The sequence below is a fragment of the Pundamilia nyererei genome, unplaced genomic scaffold (assembly GCF_000239375.1).
Source record: "Pundamilia nyererei isolate P.nyererei 1_Seehausen unplaced genomic scaffold, PunNye1.0 scaffold00084, whole genome shotgun sequence".
NCBI classification, from domain to species: Eukaryota; Metazoa; Chordata; class Actinopteri; order Cichliformes; family Cichlidae; genus Pundamilia; species Pundamilia nyererei.
The window spans coordinates 2,236,567-2,258,931 of NW_005187485.1; the positions used below are offsets into that span (position 1 = coordinate 2,236,567).

The 22,365-nt window shown below is 41.9% G+C and overlaps 2 protein-coding genes across 4 annotated transcripts; both read right to left on the reverse strand.

Moving 5' to 3' along the window:
• Positions 1-313: 313 nt before the first annotated feature.
• Positions 314-16,097, reverse strand: tmem245 (transmembrane protein 245). Of its 3 annotated transcripts, none has more exons than XM_013912248.1 (18): positions 15,081-16,097; positions 13,867-13,984; positions 13,247-13,342; positions 12,832-12,939; positions 12,272-12,481; positions 12,004-12,173; positions 8,881-8,904; positions 7,036-7,140; positions 6,872-6,954; positions 6,696-6,786; positions 6,512-6,610; positions 6,292-6,420; positions 5,822-5,944; positions 4,595-4,740; positions 4,411-4,511; positions 4,131-4,305; positions 2,593-2,787; positions 314-2,502 (listed from the first exon to the last, which is right to left on the reverse strand). In XM_013912248.1, the coding sequence occupies exons 1-18, from the start codon at positions 15,753-15,755 to the stop codon at positions 2,454-2,456; spliced, it is 2,697 nt and encodes an 898-aa protein (XP_013767702.1). In that variant the 5' UTR covers positions 15,756-16,097; the 3' UTR covers positions 314-2,453. The 3 variants fall into 3 exon arrangements, with proteins under 3 accessions (XP_013767702.1, XP_005738610.1, XP_013767703.1); XM_005738553.2 differs by having other exon boundaries at positions 314-2,505; positions 15,081-16,096; XM_013912249.1 differs by lacking the exon at positions 8,881-8,904 and having other exon boundaries at positions 314-2,505; positions 15,081-16,095.
• Positions 16,098-16,605: 508 nt separating this feature from the next.
• frrs1l (ferric-chelate reductase 1-like) lies at positions 16,606-20,602 on the reverse strand. The gene is made up of 6 exons (XM_005738554.1): positions 20,471-20,602; positions 20,031-20,255; positions 19,607-19,691; positions 19,203-19,341; positions 17,793-18,039; positions 16,606-17,704 (listed from the first exon to the last, which is right to left on the reverse strand). Exons 1-6 carry the CDS (start codon positions 20,547-20,549, stop codon positions 17,532-17,534), a joined length of 948 nt encoding a protein of 315 aa, XP_005738611.1. The 5' UTR covers positions 20,550-20,602; the 3' UTR covers positions 16,606-17,531.
• Between the last annotated feature and the right edge of the window lie 1,763 nt (positions 20,603-22,365).

The window sequence follows — 22,365 nt, forward strand, 5'->3', positions numbered from 1 at the left end:
GTTTGCCTCATCACTGAAGAAAATCTTCTGCGTGAACTGAGGGTCCTGTTCCAATTTTTGTTTTGCCCATTCTGCAGTAGCTGGAGTTTGTAAGGGTGCCATTTGTGAGTAGCTAATATCCGCCGAAGGGATGTTCGACTAATGCCACTCTCCAGTGACATGCGGCGAGTGCTACGCTGTGGGCTCTTGCTGAATGACGCTAGGACAGCCACTGATGTTTCTTCAAATACAACACTGAACCAGTTTCACGAAACTTAGCAAGCAGTTTCATCTATTTAATCTAAAAAGGACAATACAAGACAGTCAAAGTCACTGCAGTTTAGATCATGTTTATTGTATCAGTGCATGTCCAGTATTAATAAAAAAACAAAACCACAGCATCAGTACAAAAGGAAAACTACAGTATTGGGTTGAAACTCATAGCACATCACACTGTCCCACTCTCAGACAGCTAACATGGTAGCCATGTCTGATCAGTCACATTGCATACGAGTCATCTGCTTCTTTATTAAAGCTTCAAGTGACCGCAACCTGCTTTACACTCTCCTCTCAGACAAGTGCTCTGACTCGAGTTACAGTGTGGCGCACGAAGTGCAAGAGCAAAAGAGGTTAAAATAGGATTTGAGGTGTGTGAAGTCTAAACTGTCAATGAAATCTTGTGACCGGGACAACAGTCGCAGCCCTAAAAAAAACTTAAAAGGAAACAAAAAAAACTTGAAAGTGCTTCACAAAATCACTCAATCAAGATTTTCTGAGTGCAAAGGTGAGAGATCAGCAGAGAATGTAAGGAATTAAAAACTTGGTTTCACACATATGTGTATCTTTAAATACATTCAAAATAAAATAAAATAAAAAACATCCTCTGATAATGGAACCAGACTAAAATCTGATTGTAAGACGTGTAATCTGATCCATTAGAAGTAGTCATCATCATCAGTCTAAACCCGTAGCCAATAAAAATAGATTATTTTTATTATTAATAATAACTGAATCGTACAAACAAAAAAAGACAAACAGTGGTAACAAAGCTTGGTTCAGTAAAGCAGGAGTGAACACCGTTGTCAAAGCTGAGAATGTCACAGCTACGATCACGGAATCGTGAATAACACAGTAACTAAAGAGTAAAAATAAAAACGGTTAAATGGGACCTATCCTTATTTTCTATCGGTCGTGTATCATAGTGTTTATACTACTATCCAATTACAGTGATCATGTTAAATGTGCATCAAAAAATGAGGTAAATGTATATAAAACTAATCTTTATGAGAGGCAATCATTTTGCCAACTCCTGACATCAGCTTGGCACAGATTTCCTTGTATGGTGATTAGGAGGCGGGGTTTATGAGCACTGGCTTCTGTGTGGAAGCCAGGCGAGGGGAAGCCAATCAGAAGAAAGAGGGCTTCTTCAAACAGCAGGTGAACTTAGCAGCTGTGTCAGGGTCCATTTATGTTCCTCGCCCTTGTGAACAACGCCGAGCTTTGATGTCGTTTTGGCCAGTGCTACACCGCTTAACTTATGTAACCTCGTGCAGCAGCTGCCACAGATTACACAGAGGGAGATGTTACAACAGGTTGAAAGGGAGAAAAGAAATCTTCTGATTTCTTTGGTTCTGGTTTTGACTTCTTACCAGCACTGACATGGACTTTTTGTCTGAGTAGCGACACCTACTGTAGCGAGTCCTTGCACCCTCGGCGCTGGTGTAACTGGTACAGAGCTGTGGCGATGTCACTGCACATACAGTGGCCAATGCTTCGAGAGTGTGATGTCAGTTTTAACGAAATACTCATTTATAGTCTCACAATACGAATATGTAGCTAGAAATAAGCATAATAACAGGTCCCTGTCTAATTACTCAGTTACTTGAGTCACATGAGACAACAACTGTGGCAAGAAGTTTTGTTTTTTTTTAGAAAACCTGCCTTTACTACAAACTCTACTTGAGCCTCCATTAGGAGAGAGGTAGGGAGTACAAATACTGCACAACCACGTACGGTAGCACAGATACAGCCAAGGAGTGCAGGCTGGAAATCAGGGGTCTTGTAGATAAAATATATCATCTTACAGTTCACCACAAACGACACAGTAATTTTTAGGCATTTCTCAATATCACAAAATAAATTAGGCACTGAGTTCTGAGCGATGATGCGATTAGCATCGATGGCTCCGCCATACACAATCGTAAACCCAATGTGATGTCATTGGTCCAAGTTTGGGATTAGGGTGCATGCTTACAGGAGTTTTTGTGTGCTGCTGAATGAAAGGAGCTGGTGCCATATCGCTCTGAGAAACCGTTCAGCTAAGCACATAGCATCATGGGTGACCAGCTGCTATGCCTCTTTTTCAGTCAGGGCGTCCCTATGGAGTCAGGCCACACAGGGAGGAGCTTCAGGGAGGGGAGCAATTCCCCTGAGGAATCAGCCTATAGGAAGCTGGATGTCGTTTCCTCATGTGCTCATTCACAGGTCTTCTTCAGGACAGAGGGAGTGGCGTCCGTAAAGGTCCTACTAATCACAGACAAGAAGACAACTGACTGGTTGGTTTGCATTTTTTTAAAAACATCTAATCTGCTGTTTGTTCTTCATGCGTCTTACCTCATAGGGTGGGGAGGCCAGTTTGGCTGCACTGGTGTGGGCACTGCAGAGCTGGGGCTCATCAGCATAGCGCTGTAGATGTTGGCTGCCACCACCAGGATGCAGAGGAGGATAGGCCCGATAATAGCCCCCTCCAGACCCAGATAGTACGCACCACCTGCCACCGCCAGGCCTGTCAAATATGGGTGTCCACCTCTGAGACAAAGACAAAAGAAATGGTTTAAAACACAGTGGAAAGGCTGGCAGGCAGCTACTGTATCAGTGCACACATGTGATGCAGCCAAAGGCTAAAACAGGCTAAAAAGTTAGCTTTCCCCAAACCGCACCTGTGGTCAGAAGTTTATATACACCCATCAAGGTTAGTTTGAGCTTTTATCCATTCCACAACCAGTTTTGATGTGTGTTTGAGGGTCACTGTCCTGTTGAAACAAACCACTGTGTCCAACGATTGATTTGAGGTGAAGAATTTAGAGATCCTCCTTCATTATTCCAGCCACTTTGTGCAATGTACTAGTACCACTAGCAGCAGAGCAGCCCTGGAGCATGACAGCTAGTACAGCCTTCTTAGGTTTGTAAGCCTCGCTTTCACTCACTACAAACATACCTCTTGTCATTGTGGACAAAAACTCACTCTTTGATACGTCTCACCATCAAACTTTTCTCTAGAAGATTTGGCGTGTCCATGTGAGCAGCTGAAAATTTCAGTTGAACTTGAAGACGTCAATTTTTGAGCACTTCTTTCTTGGTCGTCATCCTCTCAGTTCATGGTAAAACTGGCTTCTCTGTGGAAAGTGACGCTGGTGTGCCTCCAGTTTCCTACAGGCTTCAACCTTGATAGGTCCTGGATTGTTCTCAAACATCCTAACCATTTTCCTCTCATCTGAGGGTGGCAGCTCGGGACTTCCTCCAGACCCTGGCAAACTGGTGACACATCTGAATAACTTGTACTTAGCTAGAACTACTTAAACTGATGATCTTAGAATCTGCAGGTGTTCGGAAATAGCTCCAAGAGACCTTCACAACTAGTGTAAATCTATAATTCTCCTACTTAGATCTTCATTGAATTCTTGGGATGTTCCCATTTGGTCAATCCAATGAGTGCTGTCAGTCAAATCCTTTTTAAGCTGGTAAAGAGAAACTGCCAGATGTACTCAATCATAATAACTAACGAGAAATTAATAGGCCTTGGCCTTATCAAGTTACAAGACATTGTAGAATCTTCAGCACTGCTTATTAAAAGATTTGAGTTGATGTATGCATTTGAGTGTGTATGTAAACTGTATGTAAAGATAGTAGGGCTTGAAGCTCGAAGACAGGAGCATTATCTGTCCACAGCAGGGAGTTTATGAAACAGAGGCAAACAGAGACGCTGGTTATAGACTCGTACAACTGTACAGTTTTCTTTCAAACCCACATTAGGCCAGCAAGCGGACTTGTATGTATTATGTTAACAGTCACAGGTGGTTTGGTGCGATTTGTTTGTCAGATGTCCCAGTGCCATAAAGAGAAGCTCAAATAAGCTGGTCACGCATACATACCCTGATATATCAGAGTAGATGGCTGTATCCACAAAATATGTTGGGAGCAGGTGGCAGATGAGCAGCAGCAGGGCCTTGACACCTTCACCCTGCGCCAACCACAGGTCACACACTGCCGGCACAGCTGCCCAATAGGTCCCCAGGAACGGCACGGCACCCAGGATGGCAGCCAGAGCTTCAGGCCAGGAAAGAGGGATTCAGAGAGTGACAAAACACTGAGTGTGGCTTGGCAGGTGCGAACATAACGACAGCACAATCTGCTGCGGACACGCTGACTCACCAGAAGGAATGAAGACGATGTTGATGCCAAAGATAGTGTGAGTGAGCCAAGTGTAGAGGCCGTAGAATCCGGCCATTTTCAGAGAGGCGTCAAACACTCCTCTTCAAAACAAACACAAATATGGTCAAAAATAATCTCGCCAAGGTACAAATTTAGATTCTGTAGCTTTTACGCATGCGACTACCTGATGGCCTCTTCAACAGACTGGCCGATGATGTTACTGGAGGGTCCCGGCTGAGAGAGAGGAGTTAAGCTGATCACCCATTTAACCGGTTTGTAGTATTCTCCACTGGAGCTCAGCAGGTAGAAGAGAGTAGTCAGGAAAATCACCTACAGGAAGGAGTAAAAATGGCAGCTGTGCTAAATATAAGACTATCTGATTAGCTTTTTAAATCTTTAAGAGTAAATGTGGCAGGTCTACTTTATTAAAATAAGACAGAAAGAGCAACACCATTAAATATACACAGTTAACAATGCTCAGTAAAATCCTGTATTGTGGTTGAGGAACAGATGACATGTCCAAGCCCCACCTCGGTCACTGTGGAGTTGACACGCTTCCAGGATGCGTGTTTGGCTCTAATGTCAGCTCACTATTTTAGTCCAGTGAATGTTTCCTGGCCTCAGTCTCCTCTAACTTTAAGGTGATTTTGATCTTTGTAAAGGTCCATGGCCATTCCAGACTACTGCTCATTTGTGCTGGCATTATTTATTGAGGAGAAAAAACTCAAGGCCAGTGTCATCAATTTAAACTGATCTCAGGTTATGGATCATGTTTTGTTTTTGTTTTTTTTACACGACCTGGCAAAATACTTATTTAAGAAGATGTTTCAGTGGAATGAATGCCTTGTTAAGTTAGCTAATGATAGCGCCTCCTTGAGGTGCCCCGGGCGGGTCATCTACTAAAAGGAAGGTCGGCGATTTGATCCCAGGCTCCTCAAGTATGCATTTCAAAATGACTCTGGACAAGATACTAAATACCAGATTGCCCCTAGTGCATCCATCAGAGTGTGAGTGTGTGCTTAATATGAAGGAGTTTAAATGTACCACAACAGTTTAAACAATGCTTAAAAGAAGCACTGCCTCCATTGCAGAAAGCACAGCAAACAAGCACACACCACTGACACGTGTTAGTAAGCATTATTTATAAATCAACCTAAGCACACAGTTGGGAATGATCTTTAGCTAAACATAAGTCTGAGAACATTTTTATGGACGAGTCTGCAGGACATTATTCGGCCTCAGATTTCTATAAATCTATTACCGTAGAATATTTTTGAGAAACACTTGCAGTTAAGCTGAACATTTTCTGCTTACTTTTGTGCATTACAAAAGAATAATGATAATCAATTTTGCAAACAGTTGGACTTTATAAAATGGAGAAAACGACGTGGCTGTGATCAGCGTTTCATACCAAACTCAGTGCAAAGTTGAGGAGCGCCGTGCCGCTGTGGAACAAGACGGTGAGGAGAGTGGTCGTGGTGGAGATGAGGAGGCCAACGTTCCTGCTCATTACAACCCACAAAGACTCCAGGATCTGCAAAATGACGAGGCAACAATAAACACACCATCCACAGGAAACCGTACTTCTATCTAAGACGCACACAGTTGTAAATTTGCAAATGCTGCTAGTGGGGCAGTGCTGGCATGGTGCTCTCATGGCTGATGTCCTGATCTAAGAAAACAAAATGGTCTTGGACTGCAGAGGTGGGATCTTATCACGATATCATGCTGGAATTCAGAGCTCCCGAGAGCCACCCATCCTTTCACAGATGTTTGTAGAAGCGGTCTGCATGCATTGGTGCTTGATTTTATGCACCTGTGGCCATGGAAGTGATTGAAACACTTGGCATTATAGTGTACGTTACATACGTTCATACTTACAGACAGTAGTGTCTCGATATTTTCCTGCAGAAAGGAAGCAATGTCCTTCCAGTCCAGGATGTCCCCCAGCCAGCTGTTCTGTCTGTGAGTCATCTTATTCCCACGATGCCGTCCAGAGTGGGTTACATTCTGAAAAATGTGACCATAGTATTTTATGTAAAACTGAAGAATACTGAAGAACAGACTTTGGAAGACAGTAAACACAAAACTCTGACACTACCTTCACAAACCAGGAGTGATACAGTCGGTCCCAAAGTTCTAGAACTTGCTTCTCAATCACTGCAGTTTGGTTCACCTTATCTCCTAAAATCTTATGAAGCTGCACACACAAAGGAAACAGATTGGTCACATTCCTCGCTGTCTGGCTGTATTCCATTATTATCAGTGAAAATTACTGTCCTGACCTTTTGTGTTATCCATTCTCTCCCATGCTGGTAGACATTAGTAGCAGCTGAATTTAGAGCTTTCTGGACCACGCGGGCTTCTGGAAGGAGGCTAACAGAGGACAAAGTAAGGTTGTTTTAGCAAATGAGAGGAAAGTCTAAAAATAAACACAGAAAAACAGAGTGGACTGTCCTACTTGGCCCATTCTGGATGGTTAGATACGGTCTCATTGATGAGGTTACTGGTTACGTCGATGATGTGAGCACTTTCGTGATGAACCTACAAAGATTAATGTTTACTTTTTTTATCCATCATCAGTGCAAATGATGTGAAGTCAGGTTAAAAAACCCAAAAACCTACCATAGCAGTGAGCAGCAGAGCCATGAGCAGGGTCCCTGTGACTAAGAGGAAGATGATGAAGATACTGATGATTTTATCCAGAGATCGCTCCAGCCACACAACCATCTGGGTGCACAGATAAAAAGGAGAGGAGGGCAAAGACAGGGAGAAGGGGGGGATAATAGGAAGATGGCAAAATAGACTCATCAGTACAACTTTAAAGGAGGTAAAAACATGCACATGGAGAAACCTGTGTCCTTATCACTTGTGAAAAGTCATTTTAGACGTAAAAAGTCCTCACAGAGGACAATAACAGCATATCTGTACTCATACAATGCATGCACCCATTCTTGCACTGAAGCATTAAATCATGCAAGTGGCTTTTTGGGTTGTTGGTTTAACGACAAACAGACATGACATCACTTTCAAAGTGAGCTCTCTGTTCTCGACTCAGGTTTCTCAATGCGCCAAAACTGCATTAAAATCAAAGCTCTGTTAGCAGAACCCTCTCTTTTTGCACTAAGGCCATGGCGTAATGGTTTATTATATTGATGGTGACATGACATGGCATTTTCTGCAAAGAGCATGAGACCTCTAAAAAGTTATACACAGGCCGCACAACGACAAACACTACATTCCCAATGCAGCACATCGGGACTGTATTAAAAATATAAACTACATCATCAGAAATGACTGAACTGAATCAACACCTGTGATAATTCTAAATAAAAGACACTCTAGTTCATAAATAACAGCCAGAATTAGAGTATAAAGTGCCTTGAGGCAACTTGTGTGATTTGGCGCTATATAAATAAAACCGAACTGAACTGAATAGATTGTAAACACTTTAAATTTGTACTGAGGTCAAGACAGAAAGCAAGTCTTTTTCCAACCATAGTTATTGTGGCCTGGTGGCCTTCAGATGCAAAATGCAGGCTTGTAGGTACATTGAGGTCGACGGGAGCTACAGCCATTCTGTATATAGTTCAAATTGAGAACTACAGAGAGAGTTTGTGGTCTCATCAATAGTTTCAAGCCTTATTAAAATACAAACAAAACAAAAAAAAAAAAAGCAGAATGTTGTATGTTGTACAATATGGTCAAATGTAAGAGTAAAACAGATGACAAAAAAGGGTTTGAAATTTGGTCCTGGCTGCTGACTGAGCATGTAGTTTCCACAAAAATCTCAATTTGAGCCAAGCCTCTTTTCTGATGTCTTACTTTAAAACTAAAAGAACAACAACAACAAAGACCAAACAATGAGTGACAGCCCAGTGCTAATCTCCATCTTTTATATACAGTCTATGGTAATAACCAGCTCCACAGAGCCAAATGGTCCAAAGGTGGCCAATATATTCACTAAGTTTAGTTCCTCACATTGAATAACCATGTTTCCATTGTTTTGTCCAGTCCCTTAGCCACACCTAAAAAATAAAAAAATTAACATTTCCGGGGAAAAAAAAGGAAACACCCCCCAATTTAACACTACTCTTTGAGGCAGCTCACACACATATACACACACACACACACACACACACACTCAAGACAAACTCAGGTCAAAGCAGAGAAGATACAGTCGGGGCTGAGGGATTATTGAGTGCAACACCCCGGCTGTAGCTCACTGTCAAAATAAAAGCTGGAAAGAAGCAAGAGGACAGATGTTTAGACAGGATGGCAGAGGTGATGACAGTGGATGGGTAAAATGCCAGTCCAAGCCGCTACAAGGTGTGCTCACGCTGTCACACACACCCGCACATAAATACAAGTTATTTATTTATTTGCCCTTGTTTTCTCAATGTCTCTCACACACAAGCCCACTTTCTCTCAGTCTCGCTCTCTCAGCACTCTGCTCCTCCAAATCATTACCTGCTTGTTAAGCCAATGCCAGAGCTTGGGGAGGAGACAAAGAGACATTGGGAAAATTATTATTGGAAAGAGTTTTGCAGCAGTCATCACATGTACCCGTGCAACAAGAATACAAGCTCTGTGTGGGTACAGGCTCTGAGGGGTCAGAGCGGTGTACTACAAAGAGGAATTCATGTGTTAGCAAGGTATGTTGAGACTATAGCCAGAGGTTTCAGAAGGGCAGCTCTCGTTTTAAAGCTATTTTCAGAAGTTTTTGTCTAACATCATCTCCAAGTGATACGGTTTCACTTCTTTTCCAAACAAGTTGCCCTAAGAGTGATATAGATTATCAGCTGACATGCAATCTGTTAAGCTGTACATAACAGCACTGAACAAAGTCTAGCAGTTAAGTTACAGCAGTGCAAACGGTACAGCTGTGGTCAGTTTACTTACAATCACAGGTCATTTGGGGCTTTTAATGATTTCTTTGAACTCAGTTGTTTGTATTTATTTTGGCTCTTCTCTAATCCACTAAGGGTCAAAATATATACATAAATCTCCACTATTATTTTGTTTAAATGTCTCTTAGCAAGTCAACCAAATGCTTCCGGTAGCCATCGACAAGCTTTAGGCATAATTCCTGGAGCAGACCCAGCCTTTCAGCATAGTCCATGAATATTCAAAGGGTTGAGGTCGGGGCTTTGGGAAGGCCATTCAAGAAGCTCAATGCTAGCCTACCGTACTTTATCTATTCCAACACCAGTTTCGATATGTGTTTGGGATCATTGTCCTGTTGGAACTACCAACTGTGTTCAAGTTTCAACCTTCTATCTGTTCATTTAAGATCAAGTTTAAGAATCTTCTCTGTAATGTACCTTATGCCACTGGCAGCAAAACAGCCCCAGAGCATGATGCTACCACTACTATGCTTGACACTCAGTACAGTGTTCCTCATGTTTATACTTCTAGTCATTGTGGCCCAAAAGTTCAATCTTTATCTTGCCTGACCATAAACTTTTCTCCAGAGGGCATTTGGCTTATCTGTTTGAGCAGCTGCAAACTTCAGAGGAGCTTGAATGTGTTGATTTTAAAGCAGGGGTTTCTTTCTTGGTCAACACCCTCTCAATCCACTGCGATGTAAAATTCACTTCACTGTGGACAGTGATCTTGGTGTTCCAACAGTTTCCAGCTCTTGAGCCTCGGTGGTTCTCGGGTTGGGCTCCTTTGAGTTTCCTATTGGTCTGAGGTCAATCAAATGAGTCCTGCCAAGCAAATCCTTTTTGTGCTGGCAAAGAGAAACTACCAGCTGTAGTCAATAATTAATGGGGAGTTAATAGGCCTTGGCCCTGTCAGATTAAAAGGCACTGTAGAACCTTCGGGACCACTTGAGTATGTGTATACATTTGGGCGTGTATGTATATGTTCCAGACTATTTGGATGAGAGAAAATCTAAAATAAGTTCAAACTCATGCTCCCATTTCTTTTTTCCTTAAAGTCATTAAACATATATGGTCTACAATAATACAAGTCTGGAAAAAGAACAGCTCAAAAAAATCGTTAAAAGTCCAAATTTACTATGACGTTTATGCCTGTGATGAATGTAAACTGACAACAACTGTACATGTTGTGTTTTCACAGGAATTCCCAGGCACTGAACTTGTGTAAATGCTACGTTTTACACTGCTGCGATAGCAGTCTACTGGAATTTATTACAGAGGTTATTCAATTAAGAAAATTAATTTAATTCAATTTGGTCAATAACAAAAGTTATCTAATTACAGTGTCAAACCTGAATGCACTTCATGATGAAACGCATCATGATTCTAATTTGTAGATCTCTACATTAAATAGCAGCACCAGGAGTGGACTGAGTGGTAAAATAAATATAGTAATTTATTAATTTATGTGATTAATATTTTTCTGCTGAATTGTTCCATCTTGAGTTATTGGCAGCACCAGTATAGCTGTTGCAGTCCATTTTGTGCTAAACAGGAGTCAAATGATGCTCCCACCACCAACTCCCACTTTTATGTAAGCGAGGACAGAGCCTGTCACAGAAACCATAACATTAAAATTGGAAATACCCGTCAGGTTTGAATGAGGTTTTAGGTTTCATGGGACCAACTAATGCATGAAAACAAAAAAGTCAAACTCTGCGGAAGCTGCTTCGTAGTACACCCCTCAGGAAGTGGCAGGCAAGATACACTAACTACAGTGAGTGTGGACTGGCAATACAAGTGGGATGCAAATCAATGTGATTACAAAGACAGAACACAAATACATCCCAAAACTGTGAGGGCAAGGCAGAAAAGTGTATAAGATTACAGCAATGACATCATTATTTATAAAACCTGAGAAATGTAAACCATGTAGCACTAATCCTGTCACTCACTCTAATATGTCGGCAAAAAATTCTGCTCTGCATTGCTTTGTTTTTTGAGATTTTTAGTCTATATTGAGAGATTTAGAGATATTTTGCCTCTAAATTTTGATTGGAAACAAAACAACTGCATACTTACACATCCAGCAGATATGGGGCAACAACATCACTGATGCATGAGTATTTTCTTGCCCACCTGGTGATGCGGGCATCAGGCTAATATTCACTCTCCTTTTAGCTCTGTTTTTTAATGAACTGATTTTAAAGTGTTTCTCAGCTAAGTGCTAATTTTGTCTGTCTACCATTTGGTGCTGGGCAGTTTAGCGCACACTTGGTTTAATACAGCTTTTTGCTAAAAATAGCTTCCAGCTGTTGCCGTAAACGACACTGATGAGATTGTTGCAACTGGGTCAAAACTAAAAGGCTGAAAAACAAAAACAGCAGCTAAAATCCTCTGTTAAAGGTAAAGGAAACTAAAAAGCCCCCGTTTTTGGCAATTTAATATGAATTTACCAATTTCATTTTAATAAATTTAGGACCTGGCAGATCTTTACACTGGCTAAATTTAGACATTAAAAATGAAACTAACATATGTAATATGACTGATAACAACAGAGCATTTTGAGACTTTCAGTTTTCCTGAGATGTTTTGATAAGTAATTTGTTATCAAGCAGTTGCAGATAAAGTGTGTCTGGATGGGGAAGTATAAAGTCAAAGGCAGAGGAAATAAGGACATCAGCTTCACAGGCAGCTCTTACATTACCTTAGTGTCGATACGTAGGAGGAACTGAGCCAGGCCTTTGATTGGTCCAGGGAGCAGTGCCTCTTCACGCTCACGTCCAAACTTCTCTAGCACCGTCCACCACGAGGTAAGAGTCCTCTCTGCAAAGCTCTTCATACCAAACCGGACCACCAGCTTCTTCAGAACCCACACTAGATCAGTGAGCCAACATGCACATGAGTAAAATCCGACTGACGAGGAGTAACTGAAAGTGTGCACATATCTGTTTGTATGTCTGTGTGTGTGTTACCGGCCACAGGAATAGGGAGCAGTTGTAGTATCCACAGGTTGAGCCAGACCTGCACCAAGACAATAGCCCAGACCAGCAGAATAAAGTAAATATCACTGGCTCTGTGGGAGCTTTTCTCTCTCTGGAAGAGGCCGGGCAATGTACGAGAGCTCCCAGCGAACCCGGGAAACCCAGGAGTGGAAGGCACGGGACCCACAGACTGCACACCATCTATGAGCGGATGAGGGAAAGCAGACAGAGGAAGCACAGAAGAGGAAGAGAAAGAAAGAACAAAGCAGTTGAGTTTCAGCCGCTGTGGCTAAATTGGTAAAGCCAAAGCAGCTACAGTAAAAAAAAGAAATAAAGAATGTAAAACTGAAATTGCATATCTTGGGTTTTAAAACTTGACATTTTTCTGACCAATTAGCAATGCTCTGAACATTTATCGAACAGTATGTTCAGAGGTCTGATTCCCTCTGTTCAATCTGCCAGTTCTCTCATTTCATAAACCTTACAGCCCAGATATCTGGGACATCTGTATGATCTTCTTTAATAGACTGAATACAATGCAGCTAGCTTACCTGTGGAGGAGCTTCCACTGAGTTCGGTTTTGGGTTGAAGGTTGCTACAGGAGATTGCCATGTAAATAGTGTTAGCAGCAAATGACAGCACCTGCCCTGAAAGCTCACCTGGGGAGATCAAGAGAGACTGAATATAACAAAACACAAAGGCAGGCAGGCAGGCAGAGCGGAGGATGCACAGTAGGAAAGATCAAAGCTGGTCTGATGAGCGTAGCCCAACCAGTCACCTCAAGTCACTTATATTTCACGTAAAGCTAGGCTTAGGCAAATGTGGCTAAATGCAACTTAATCTAAGCACATCATAGACTTGTGCTAATTTGACCATATTTATTACCTAGTTAATGGTGAGTAAAGGTATCTCATTGTGGTAAATGTCAATGTATGTCAGTGTATAGGTGTGATAGTATATTTTCACCTGTGCCAGGGACAGGTGGTTTCTCTTGGTAGCCCACGATGAGAAGCCCAACCACAACCACAAATATGGGGACTCTCCATGAGCCAGTCAGAGACACTAAAACAGATAGAGGAATTGGATAAGTGGAAGAAGATGGATGAGTTACGGATGGATACATTTAACTAGATTGAGAGAAAGCTGTTGTAGTTAAACTGCAGGACGACATTACTGGCTTAACAGGTATATTCCTTGTCAAGCATGACTCTGCTAGTCTTGCCTGATGAGCTGAACCATATTCATAAACAAATATGACATACAATGTTGACTGTTGCTATGAAAGCACTTTTAAAAACTTCAAAGCAGAAAACATTTTCTCACATGTGCCCAGAAACCTCCTTTTAAGGCAGAACTTCTTCTTAACCAGCTTTCAGTCACTTTTTAAAACTTCACGCCTGAAGCTCAGAGCAAGTGTTAAGTGTGCTAAAAATACTTTCGACATCCTCATCTTACTCTGCGTGCCCTCTGTTTCAAAGACAAGTGGATTTGTACAGGCAGCAACTTATTGACCACATTTAGAAGAAATCTCCTGCAGTCCAAAGAGGCAGCTTGTATGGCTGGCTGTGGGCGCTGTCCACACTCACCGATGTAGAAGAGCAGGACAGCCCAGACAGGAAGTGCCAGAGTCCTCAGGTACCGCTCAGTTTGAGGACTCCACTTAAAACAAACCGCCAGCAAGTATCCAAACACGACAGTCCCCACCTGTGACGAAATAAAACAAAGATGCACAATAATGAAACAGAGGGTATTTTAATTAAATATACTGAGACTTCTATTCTCTTCCATTGCATCATAATCATCATTTGATGCTGAACCTTTAAACTTCATGAGTCTTAAAAAGTATAATTGAACAGTTTTTGTGATAATCACTTTGCGTTGATGTTTTTTCTTCCTAAACTCATCCAGTTTTACAAACGCTCTGCTCCTGTTTAGCAGTGAGCACTTAAGACTACACTAGAAGTTTAATCGACTGCTCATAAAGATCTCAGCTTGTGTCGCTCCTCACAAAGACATGCCTTGATGTAATTTAATATAGTGTCCTCCATCCTATTTATAAACACAGGCCCTCTGTCAGCTGAACTCCGCATTCAGAGAAAGAAGAACATTTAATGCAATTTGGATGAGGCGGACGGGTTCTGGCCCCTGGAGCTGTTTGGGAATGAAGTACCGATCGATCAGATGCTGGAACTGCAGGAAATTAGATCAACTTACATAAAAGTTTGCACACATATTCCAAGAAACACATTTTCTGTTTAGGTTAATCGAATAAGTCTTTATTAGAGACACACTGCAGCAGCCAGTCAACTTTAATCCCCCAATTATTCTTTATCAACTATTGCCTATTGCTAAATGGCATTTATGACAACATGATAATAACATTTGTACATTTGTACAGTCAACATTTTAATTCTGAGTTCATTTTAATCAGACACACAAAACAGGATTAAGTAGGAATGAAATTCACAATTACTGTTATTACTCCCTCTGTAGATAATTTTCTGTGCAAATAACGTGATGTGAGCTTTTCATATTTGATTTTTTTTTACCCAACCAACAATCAAAAGACTACTAGTTTGTTATCGTAAGATTACTAGTTTACTATAGTAAGACCCACACAATCAGGCGAGTAATAAAATCATTGACGTTTAAAGTATAACTTTTAACATTCTGTCCCAGATAATATTTAAAATATGTGCCACAGTTTACACAGAGCTGACCTAACAGCACCCACTCTGACGGACAGAGGGGCCCTTTGTCATTCTGTCAGAGAGAGGATTGTCACTCTACTGTCACTCACCCACATAAAGTGGAAACAGTCCAGCGCGTTCCCGATGACCCCACAGACGTGCCCGAGGATCACCTGCATACCGATGACACTCCAGAAAAGGTAGAGGAAGTAAACCAGCGGTGCCCCCGCCCCGATAACCAGGAGTATCGTGAGCTTCTCCAGAACTAGCCTACCCATCGCCTCCACCCCGTAGTTGAGACACCACACCGGGACCAGCAGCGTCCCCACCACTATGGGCGTCCCGCTGTCCTGCAGGCCGCTGAGCCATGAGCGGCCGAGACGAGCCAGGGAGTATTTGAAGGGGTGGAGGAAGGTGCCGCAGAGCACAGCCCAGAGCAGCGGGCGGAGGAAGGCCTCGAGGATGAAATAGACCAGGACAGCTGCCCCGCAGCAGATAGCCACAAATATCATCGCCCCGGTGTTGTAGAAGGCCTGTTTTATGTTCTTGTCAAACTTCAGGGAGGAGGGCTGGGTTAGCAGTTGGCTCATCATCCCGACAGCCGGCTGGAAGCTCTCCGAGAAAGAAACAAAGTGAGGCTGCTCAGCGTGAGGGCTCTCTGGGGGAGAGACAGCGGCGGGATCCGGCGCCGAATCCTCCTCGTCTGCCATGTTCCCAGTTTCAGCTCCGCCAGCCCGTCCAACTGATCCACCGCGTGAGGGAGGAAAACAATGACGTAGCAACATCGAATGCCCAAAGGCCTCATGGGCAATGAAGTGTCCGTGATGTCGCGCGTTCCTTCCTGTTTTCTTTTTCTTTTTTTTTAACTTACCACTTTTCTTCCGGTTTATTTTTTATTATTGTTTTATTAATATTACAAGGTGGTGTTATAAAGTACTTAATTCAAGCAGCAATACACATTATAGCTATTTAAAATATGTAAATAAAAATAATTACATTGCATTGTTAAACAAAGTGTCTTTAAGACAATTAGAGTCATGATGATCAGGTTTTCTGAAATTCCGAGATCCTTTTTTAAACATTTGTTTTTTTAAATGGTACGGTAAGTTGACTTCAAGTTGACACCACACTAGCTTCCACTTCCACTGTGTTTGAATCTCATGGCTGTGTGGGGTCTTTCTGTTCAAAAGCGGCATATTCTCCCTGTGCCCTACAGCTTCTTCCCATGGTAGGCATGCATGTTAGGTTAACTGGTAAGAAAAACAAAACAAAACAACCACGCATAAATATACAATGGTTTTTATATGAATACCATTGCATTTGTACATTCATTTACTTTTTTATGAAAATTTCTACAACCCCCTTATTTTTCCCACTGCCCATTTCATGTGCTTGAAAAGCAGGTGGTGTGTAAAAGGTGGTGTGTTTTTTGTTGGTTTGTTATTTTCTGCGCTTTCTTGTGTATTTTATCTTCTGCCCAGCCTCTCACGAGTGTGAATGTATGAGTAATTTGTACATTTTATCAGGCTGCACATCATACTACACGTAGCCACTGCTCAAAATCTAATTATGTTACATTCTATTAAAGTCGTGCCCTTTGGCTTTATACTTCCAGAGTGAGAAGGCAGTCTCTGCATTCACTACAGCGTCTGTATTTTGTATAGACTGTGTTCTTAGCAATAAGCACAGCAGCGACAGATGTTTCAGTGGGAGACATCTTAACATATTCAACCATTTTTAATACACTTCAAAAGCTACAATAGCAACCCAGGGGAAAAAAATATTACTTCATATAAGAGCAAAATGTTTCTTTTAACCGTGTTATTGCTTGAACAGGCAATAGTAGTAACTCTTCTCATCAGTCTTGCTGTGAGTCACAGTGTCACAGTACTGATAAACAAAGCAGTTACTGTGGTTGAGGAAGTGAGATGATGAAATCAGACAAGGATGTAAAAAAAAAGTATACGAAAATCTTTTACATAGTAGATGCACCGGGTTGTTCCTGAAACCCTGCACTCCATATTTCTAACACCAGCAAACAACATTTTTATTTTATTTTTTTAAGGCTGAGATCCACAGAAACGTAGCAGGGTGAGGAGACGGGAAGCATTTGTGAGAGCTGTTTTATTTTCCTTTCATCCTCAGAAACCCGTTGTTTTGGCAAAGTTTGACATTATTCACCAGTGCACGGTGGGTGTCTGAAACCATTCCCAGATTTTCCAGTGCATGCAGGGTTTCAAAGTCTTGTGAGATGTATTTGTTGGAATGGAGTCCTCATATTTTTATATAACTGGAAGCTATCGTTAACACTGAAAATGACTGGCCTATTTTAAACTACTACTACTACTCTGCCCTCTTGTCTAATACTCAGATCAGCACATGTCACCTCTAGAGTGTTGCTTTAATACTTCAAGATGCTGTGTGAGTTATGAATATATAGTCTTTCATGTTCAATATATCTAACACAGTCTGTGCAAAGAGGGCACTTGTATGTGGCATCAGATTTAAACTTTTTTTTATTGCTGCTTCATCCTCTCTCTGCTGTGCTGTGCTGTGCTTCGTTATGGCGTCCCCATCAGCAGGTAGAAGGTGAGAGCTACTATGAGCAGTAAGCAGAGGGGAGAATTAAATGTCTGATAAGCTGTGGAGGGCATGAAGATGTCCACGTACTTATAGATGCTGATCATGTGCTCGCTGACTGGAGGACTGTCAATGTCGTGCCTCGTGATGGAACCTGTTGGACAGGTAAGATGAAGGAGATGTCACGGGCAAGGGCTAAAAAAATGGGCAGTGTAATCTGACGCTAAAGACTCATCGCTCACCTTGAATAGCAGGTCCCCATGCAAACAGGTAGTACCACGAGAGGTGTAAGTCCACAAGCGTTTCCTCTCGTGGGACGTATAACGGTCGCTTGAAACGGCAGGTGACGCGGTTGTTCTCAAATATGCCCTCTTCGTCTCGAGCCGGATTCCTCTTGATCTCCTTGGCCCACTGGCCGACGTTGTAGAAGTGATGTATCCGCACGCGCCCGTTATCATCGTGCACACAGGCCATAACATCGTCTCCTCCCTAAGGAGACAAAGAGTGTTATTTCCAAAATGTGCATAAATTTAGTTCTTGAAAAAACTGACCATTATGATACAGTCAAGGTAAAATATACACTTCCAGGCCAGTTCACTAAAAAAAAATACCCATGAGCCAGTCACATGGCTGAGTGCATTTAAGCATTTAAACATTTAAGATATTAAGATGACCTTCTGAAGTCCAAAATGAGCATCAGAATTGGGAAGAAAAGTGATTTAAGTGACTTTGAACTTGGTTGCTGGTGCCAGACAGACTAATCTGAGTATTTCAGAAACTGCTGATCGGCTGGGATTTTCCCCATGTAAACATCTCTATGTTTTCCAAAGAATTCCTTGTAAAAGAAAATATCCAGTGAGCAGCCATTCTTGAGATTGTTGCTGAATATATTTATCCCTTTATTGGCACACTGTACCTATCCTCTGATGGCTGCCTCCAGCAAGATAACACAACATGTCTTAAAGCTCAAATTGTGTCAAACTGGGTTCTTGAAAATGACAACGAGTTCACTGTACTTAAAGGGCCTCCATAGTCACCAGATCTCAATCTAATGGAGCTCCTTTGGGATATGGTGAATTGGAGATTTCCATCACAGATGTTCATCTGAGAAATCTGCAGCAACTGTGATGCATGCATGCAGCATGATATTGCATGTGATGCAATATCATGCTTTTAGTCTTTGCAAAAAGTTACATAAATGTTGCTCCAGGACTGTGGTTGCAACGTATCAGTCGCACTGTTGTGATGTCAATGTTTTGACCTGGGGGAAAAAACAGCACAAGCTTCGCCTCATTGGATTAAATTGTGAAAGGGTTTACTTTAACCCAAACAATGTTTTTATTAAACAAACTGGCTAATAAATTAATATATGTTTTTTTTAAGTTTTGAAACATTGAAACAGAGAGTTTATTGTGGAGACCTGCTGAGTCACTGAATTTCATATTTAATTGGTTCAATCTCTTACAGTCAAAAAAATTCTTATCCATGAGTTTGACGTGGGACTGCTAATTCTTCTGTACCCTGAAGCGATAAAACAAAAAAAATCATAATTATATGCAGCCCAAAAGATACAAACACATGGTTTGCTGTCCCAAATAAGACACAAGACCTGTGTAACTTTTAGCAGTCAGAGATGTTGCAGAGCTGCTCACCATTTTCTTATCAGATGAGAAACCTACAGCCACCCAGCCATCCGTATCTGCGCTCAGCTCAAACTCCACATCTGTCCCGATGCGACGATAACTCAGAAAGTAGTCACACGTCTCTGCATCGCACCCCGGCTTCCCGTACCTGAGTGCAGATAAATAAATGCAAATGCTCACAGTCATTCACTAGAGATAAGATCTCAGCTGGGCAGACAGAGCTCATCTAAACAAATGAGGACACTTTTTAAAAGAAACTGAATCCAGGTTACAAAGAAGAAAGATTAACTTGCTGAGCGTTCCCATGTTTAGCTCTGGCTCTCTGACGTCAGGAGCATCTGGGATGAAGGACCCCCAGGGATTACAGTAACACTCGAGCTCTTTTTAGAGAAAGACAGAGGTGGATCTCTAACCTTATGCAGCCCTTTGTTACTCCACAGTCGCTGACTTTGATCTTGGCAAAGGGGTCAACTGGGGGTGCTGTGGGGAATGGGTAACCTGCGAAACACAGCAAATAAGTAAATAAATAACGTGAATTTTGTTGATTACACACTAAACAGCTGATACATGTATTCAGTGATGAAGGCCAACTGAGGAGAGGCCATCTGCACTCTGTGTGTGGGTGAGGAGAAGGAAGGGGTGGGCAGCTACCATCGGGGAGCTGGCCTGGGTGCTGAAAGGCCTCATATTGAGGTGACAGGTTGGATGCAAGACAACACTGGCACATATTAACCTTTGTCCTGCCCGTGCTAGGCCCTGTGTGCTTGTGTGTGGAAAAAAAGCATGCAAACAAAACCACTAGCTGCTCATCTTTAGTGGACTGAGTGACATCCTCACCATCATCGGACAGATATCTGGACTCCAGAAACTCGGAGGCGAAGGTGCTGTAGGAGTCCTTGTGAGGCTCTTGGTGTCCAGGCTCTCCGTGCTCTCCGTGGCCAGTCCGGAGTGCTCCCTCATCGGTGGGGCTCGGCGCGACCCCCCACCATCCAGCGTGGATCAGCAGCACCGAAAGCTGCACAAGCCTCCGCAGGAAAATCATGACCAACAAAAAAGGGAACGCTGGTAAAACAATAAATACAAAAAACAAAAACGGTTAAACCAATCTGGAAGAAAACTGGATGTCCATCACTGTTTGAATTTCTGCATCTTCGCAGGTTTCCTTGCAGCGTCACAAAACCGTCTCCTCATCCTGTTTATTCGCAGGGATGCGAGGGGACACCGCGTCTGATTAGGAGGCTAATCCAGCTCTAAATTACCCAGATTCGTAATCTTACCATCGAATTCAGCTACACGCCCATAATCCTCTTTGAAACCGCAGTCCTGATGGCTTCTAGAGCTCATTAATCTTTTCATAGGCTATTTTTCGGTGTTGGGCCGGATGAATGGTATCGCCCAGCCGCCCTCTCCTCTCGTCTCCTCAGTCAATCACAGTAACGTCCAATGAGCAGACGCTACGTGCTGCTGTCACCATCGATCAATTGGAGATTGAACAACGTTTCCACAACAGCTGACACAGTATTTCACATGTTTGGAGTATAAGATGATGCAATGTAAAATAATTAGCCTGTAGAGTAAGATTTTATTGCCTCGGCTGCAATCGGAATTTTAGTCCTAGTCACTGACACCAAATATACCACAGAGCTTCTATTGTTCTGACGAGCCATGCGTTAAATTGTGTTTATTCATCCAAAATTTGGAAGTAATCTAATCTAACCTAACCTAAAAATTACCAATCATGTTTGCACTCCTCTCTCCGAAAATTATTTACTGAAGACACGAATTTAAGCTGTTCCTTTTACACTGTTTTTCCTCTTGTTTTTAATCTATATCACTCTGCTTGTTATATGTGCATATATGCGATTTTTAAAAGGTCCAGATTCTGTTCCATAAAAAATGGTTGCATATCCACTATGTTCACATGCACTCTCTGGGAGTATTATACGTCATTTCTAAATGTGGTGCTTAATGTCACTACGTGTCAGTCCAGGTAGCTACATATAAGTGAGCATTCAAAGTGAGCAGGGACTTTTTAGCTGGGCATGATCGTGGACATACTTTGAGTAGATATGTGACCTTACATTAAATTATCATAACAAGTACTTTTGCATCCACACATCCATTTTCTGCCAGGTATCTGAGTCCTGGGTCTACTCCGTGTAATCTTCCTGACACTTCCCCTTGGAGAGGCGACCAGATGGTATCTTATGTCGCAGCTGACTATAGTCAGATCCTACAGTCGGGTACCTCGGCCCACCGAAAAAGAAAAAGAGGCTCTGTCCCGTTTTCTCTGTGAGTGCACAAAGTCACAGTCCTGCCACTTGATGGCGACATAAATCCACGGTTTGCTCTTTTTTTTGAACTTTTATTTAGTTTCATCATAGAATCATACAGAGCATCTTACACTTTTCTTTGCTTTACTTTATCAACAAATCTGTAAAGAAGAGCCAGATGAAAAAATTCTGGTAAGTCCCAAATTTAATGTCAAGTCGCTGACGTACAAGACAAAGACGAAAAAACAAATAAACCAGGAGGATCTGCAGCAGATGGGAATTATAAATGCCCGTAAATCATTCCAAGTGCCCCTAACGCAGAAGGGTGACATCAAAATGTTATGTCCATACATAAACACTTATCAAAAGTATCTGCAAATCTAATGTTTATTTTAGAAAAACAAAATGGATAGTATTATTTTACATTTTTATTAAAACTAAATCAGCAAGTGTGTGGTTGATAAAATTACCTAAATGTAAACACAAGGAAAGACCAAAAAGAGAAAGTCACTTGAATTTACTACTTCAGTGTTTTTGTTAAAAACAAAGCAAGTTGAAATCCATCAGAGTTTAAGATTTTTGGCAGCAACAGCAGGTAAGGATTTCACCAGTAATGCTGTGAATCTTTGCTGTTCATGTCTGTGTCCTGTGGGTGATGCTGATGTATCACTGTGTAAAACTGACTAAAAGTGTATCTAGACTGCAGCGACTGTCAGAGATGTCTGAGTGAGATCCACGGTCGCACAGCCTGACAGAGTAAAAAACATTTTTCTAAATAAATCAGAACTCCCAAAGTCAGACTGATATTGACTCAAATTTTGTTTCATAGTATGAACCTTCTGTGGGACTATGAACCTTTTAAAAGATTGCTTTTGCAGCCTGATCTTTCATGCTTGTCA

Coding starts and splice junctions, on each gene's coding strand:
- tmem245 (XM_005738553.2), bottom strand. CDS start 15,755: ATGTTGCTACGTCATTGTTTTCCTCCCTCACGCGGTGGATCAGTTGGA. Junction 12,482..12,831: donor CAGTGGAAGCTCCTCCACAG/GTAAGCTAGCTG, acceptor ATCCGCTCATAG/ATGGTGTGCAGTCTGTGGGT. Junction 2,506..2,592: donor TGGCCTCCCCACCCTATGAG/GTAAGACGCATG, acceptor GTCTGTGATTAG/TAGGACCTTTACGGACGCCA.
- frrs1l (XM_005738554.1), bottom strand. CDS start 20,549: ATGAAAAGATTAATGAGCTCTAGAAGCCATCAGGACTGCGGTTTCAAA. Junction 19,692..20,030: donor CAGATATCTGTCCGATGATG/GTGAGGATGTCA, acceptor TGTGTTTCGCAG/GTTACCCATTCCCCACAGCA. Junction 18,040..19,202: donor TCTCATCTGATAAGAAAATG/GTGAGCAGCTCT, acceptor TTGTCTCCTTAG/GGAGGAGACGATGTTATGGC.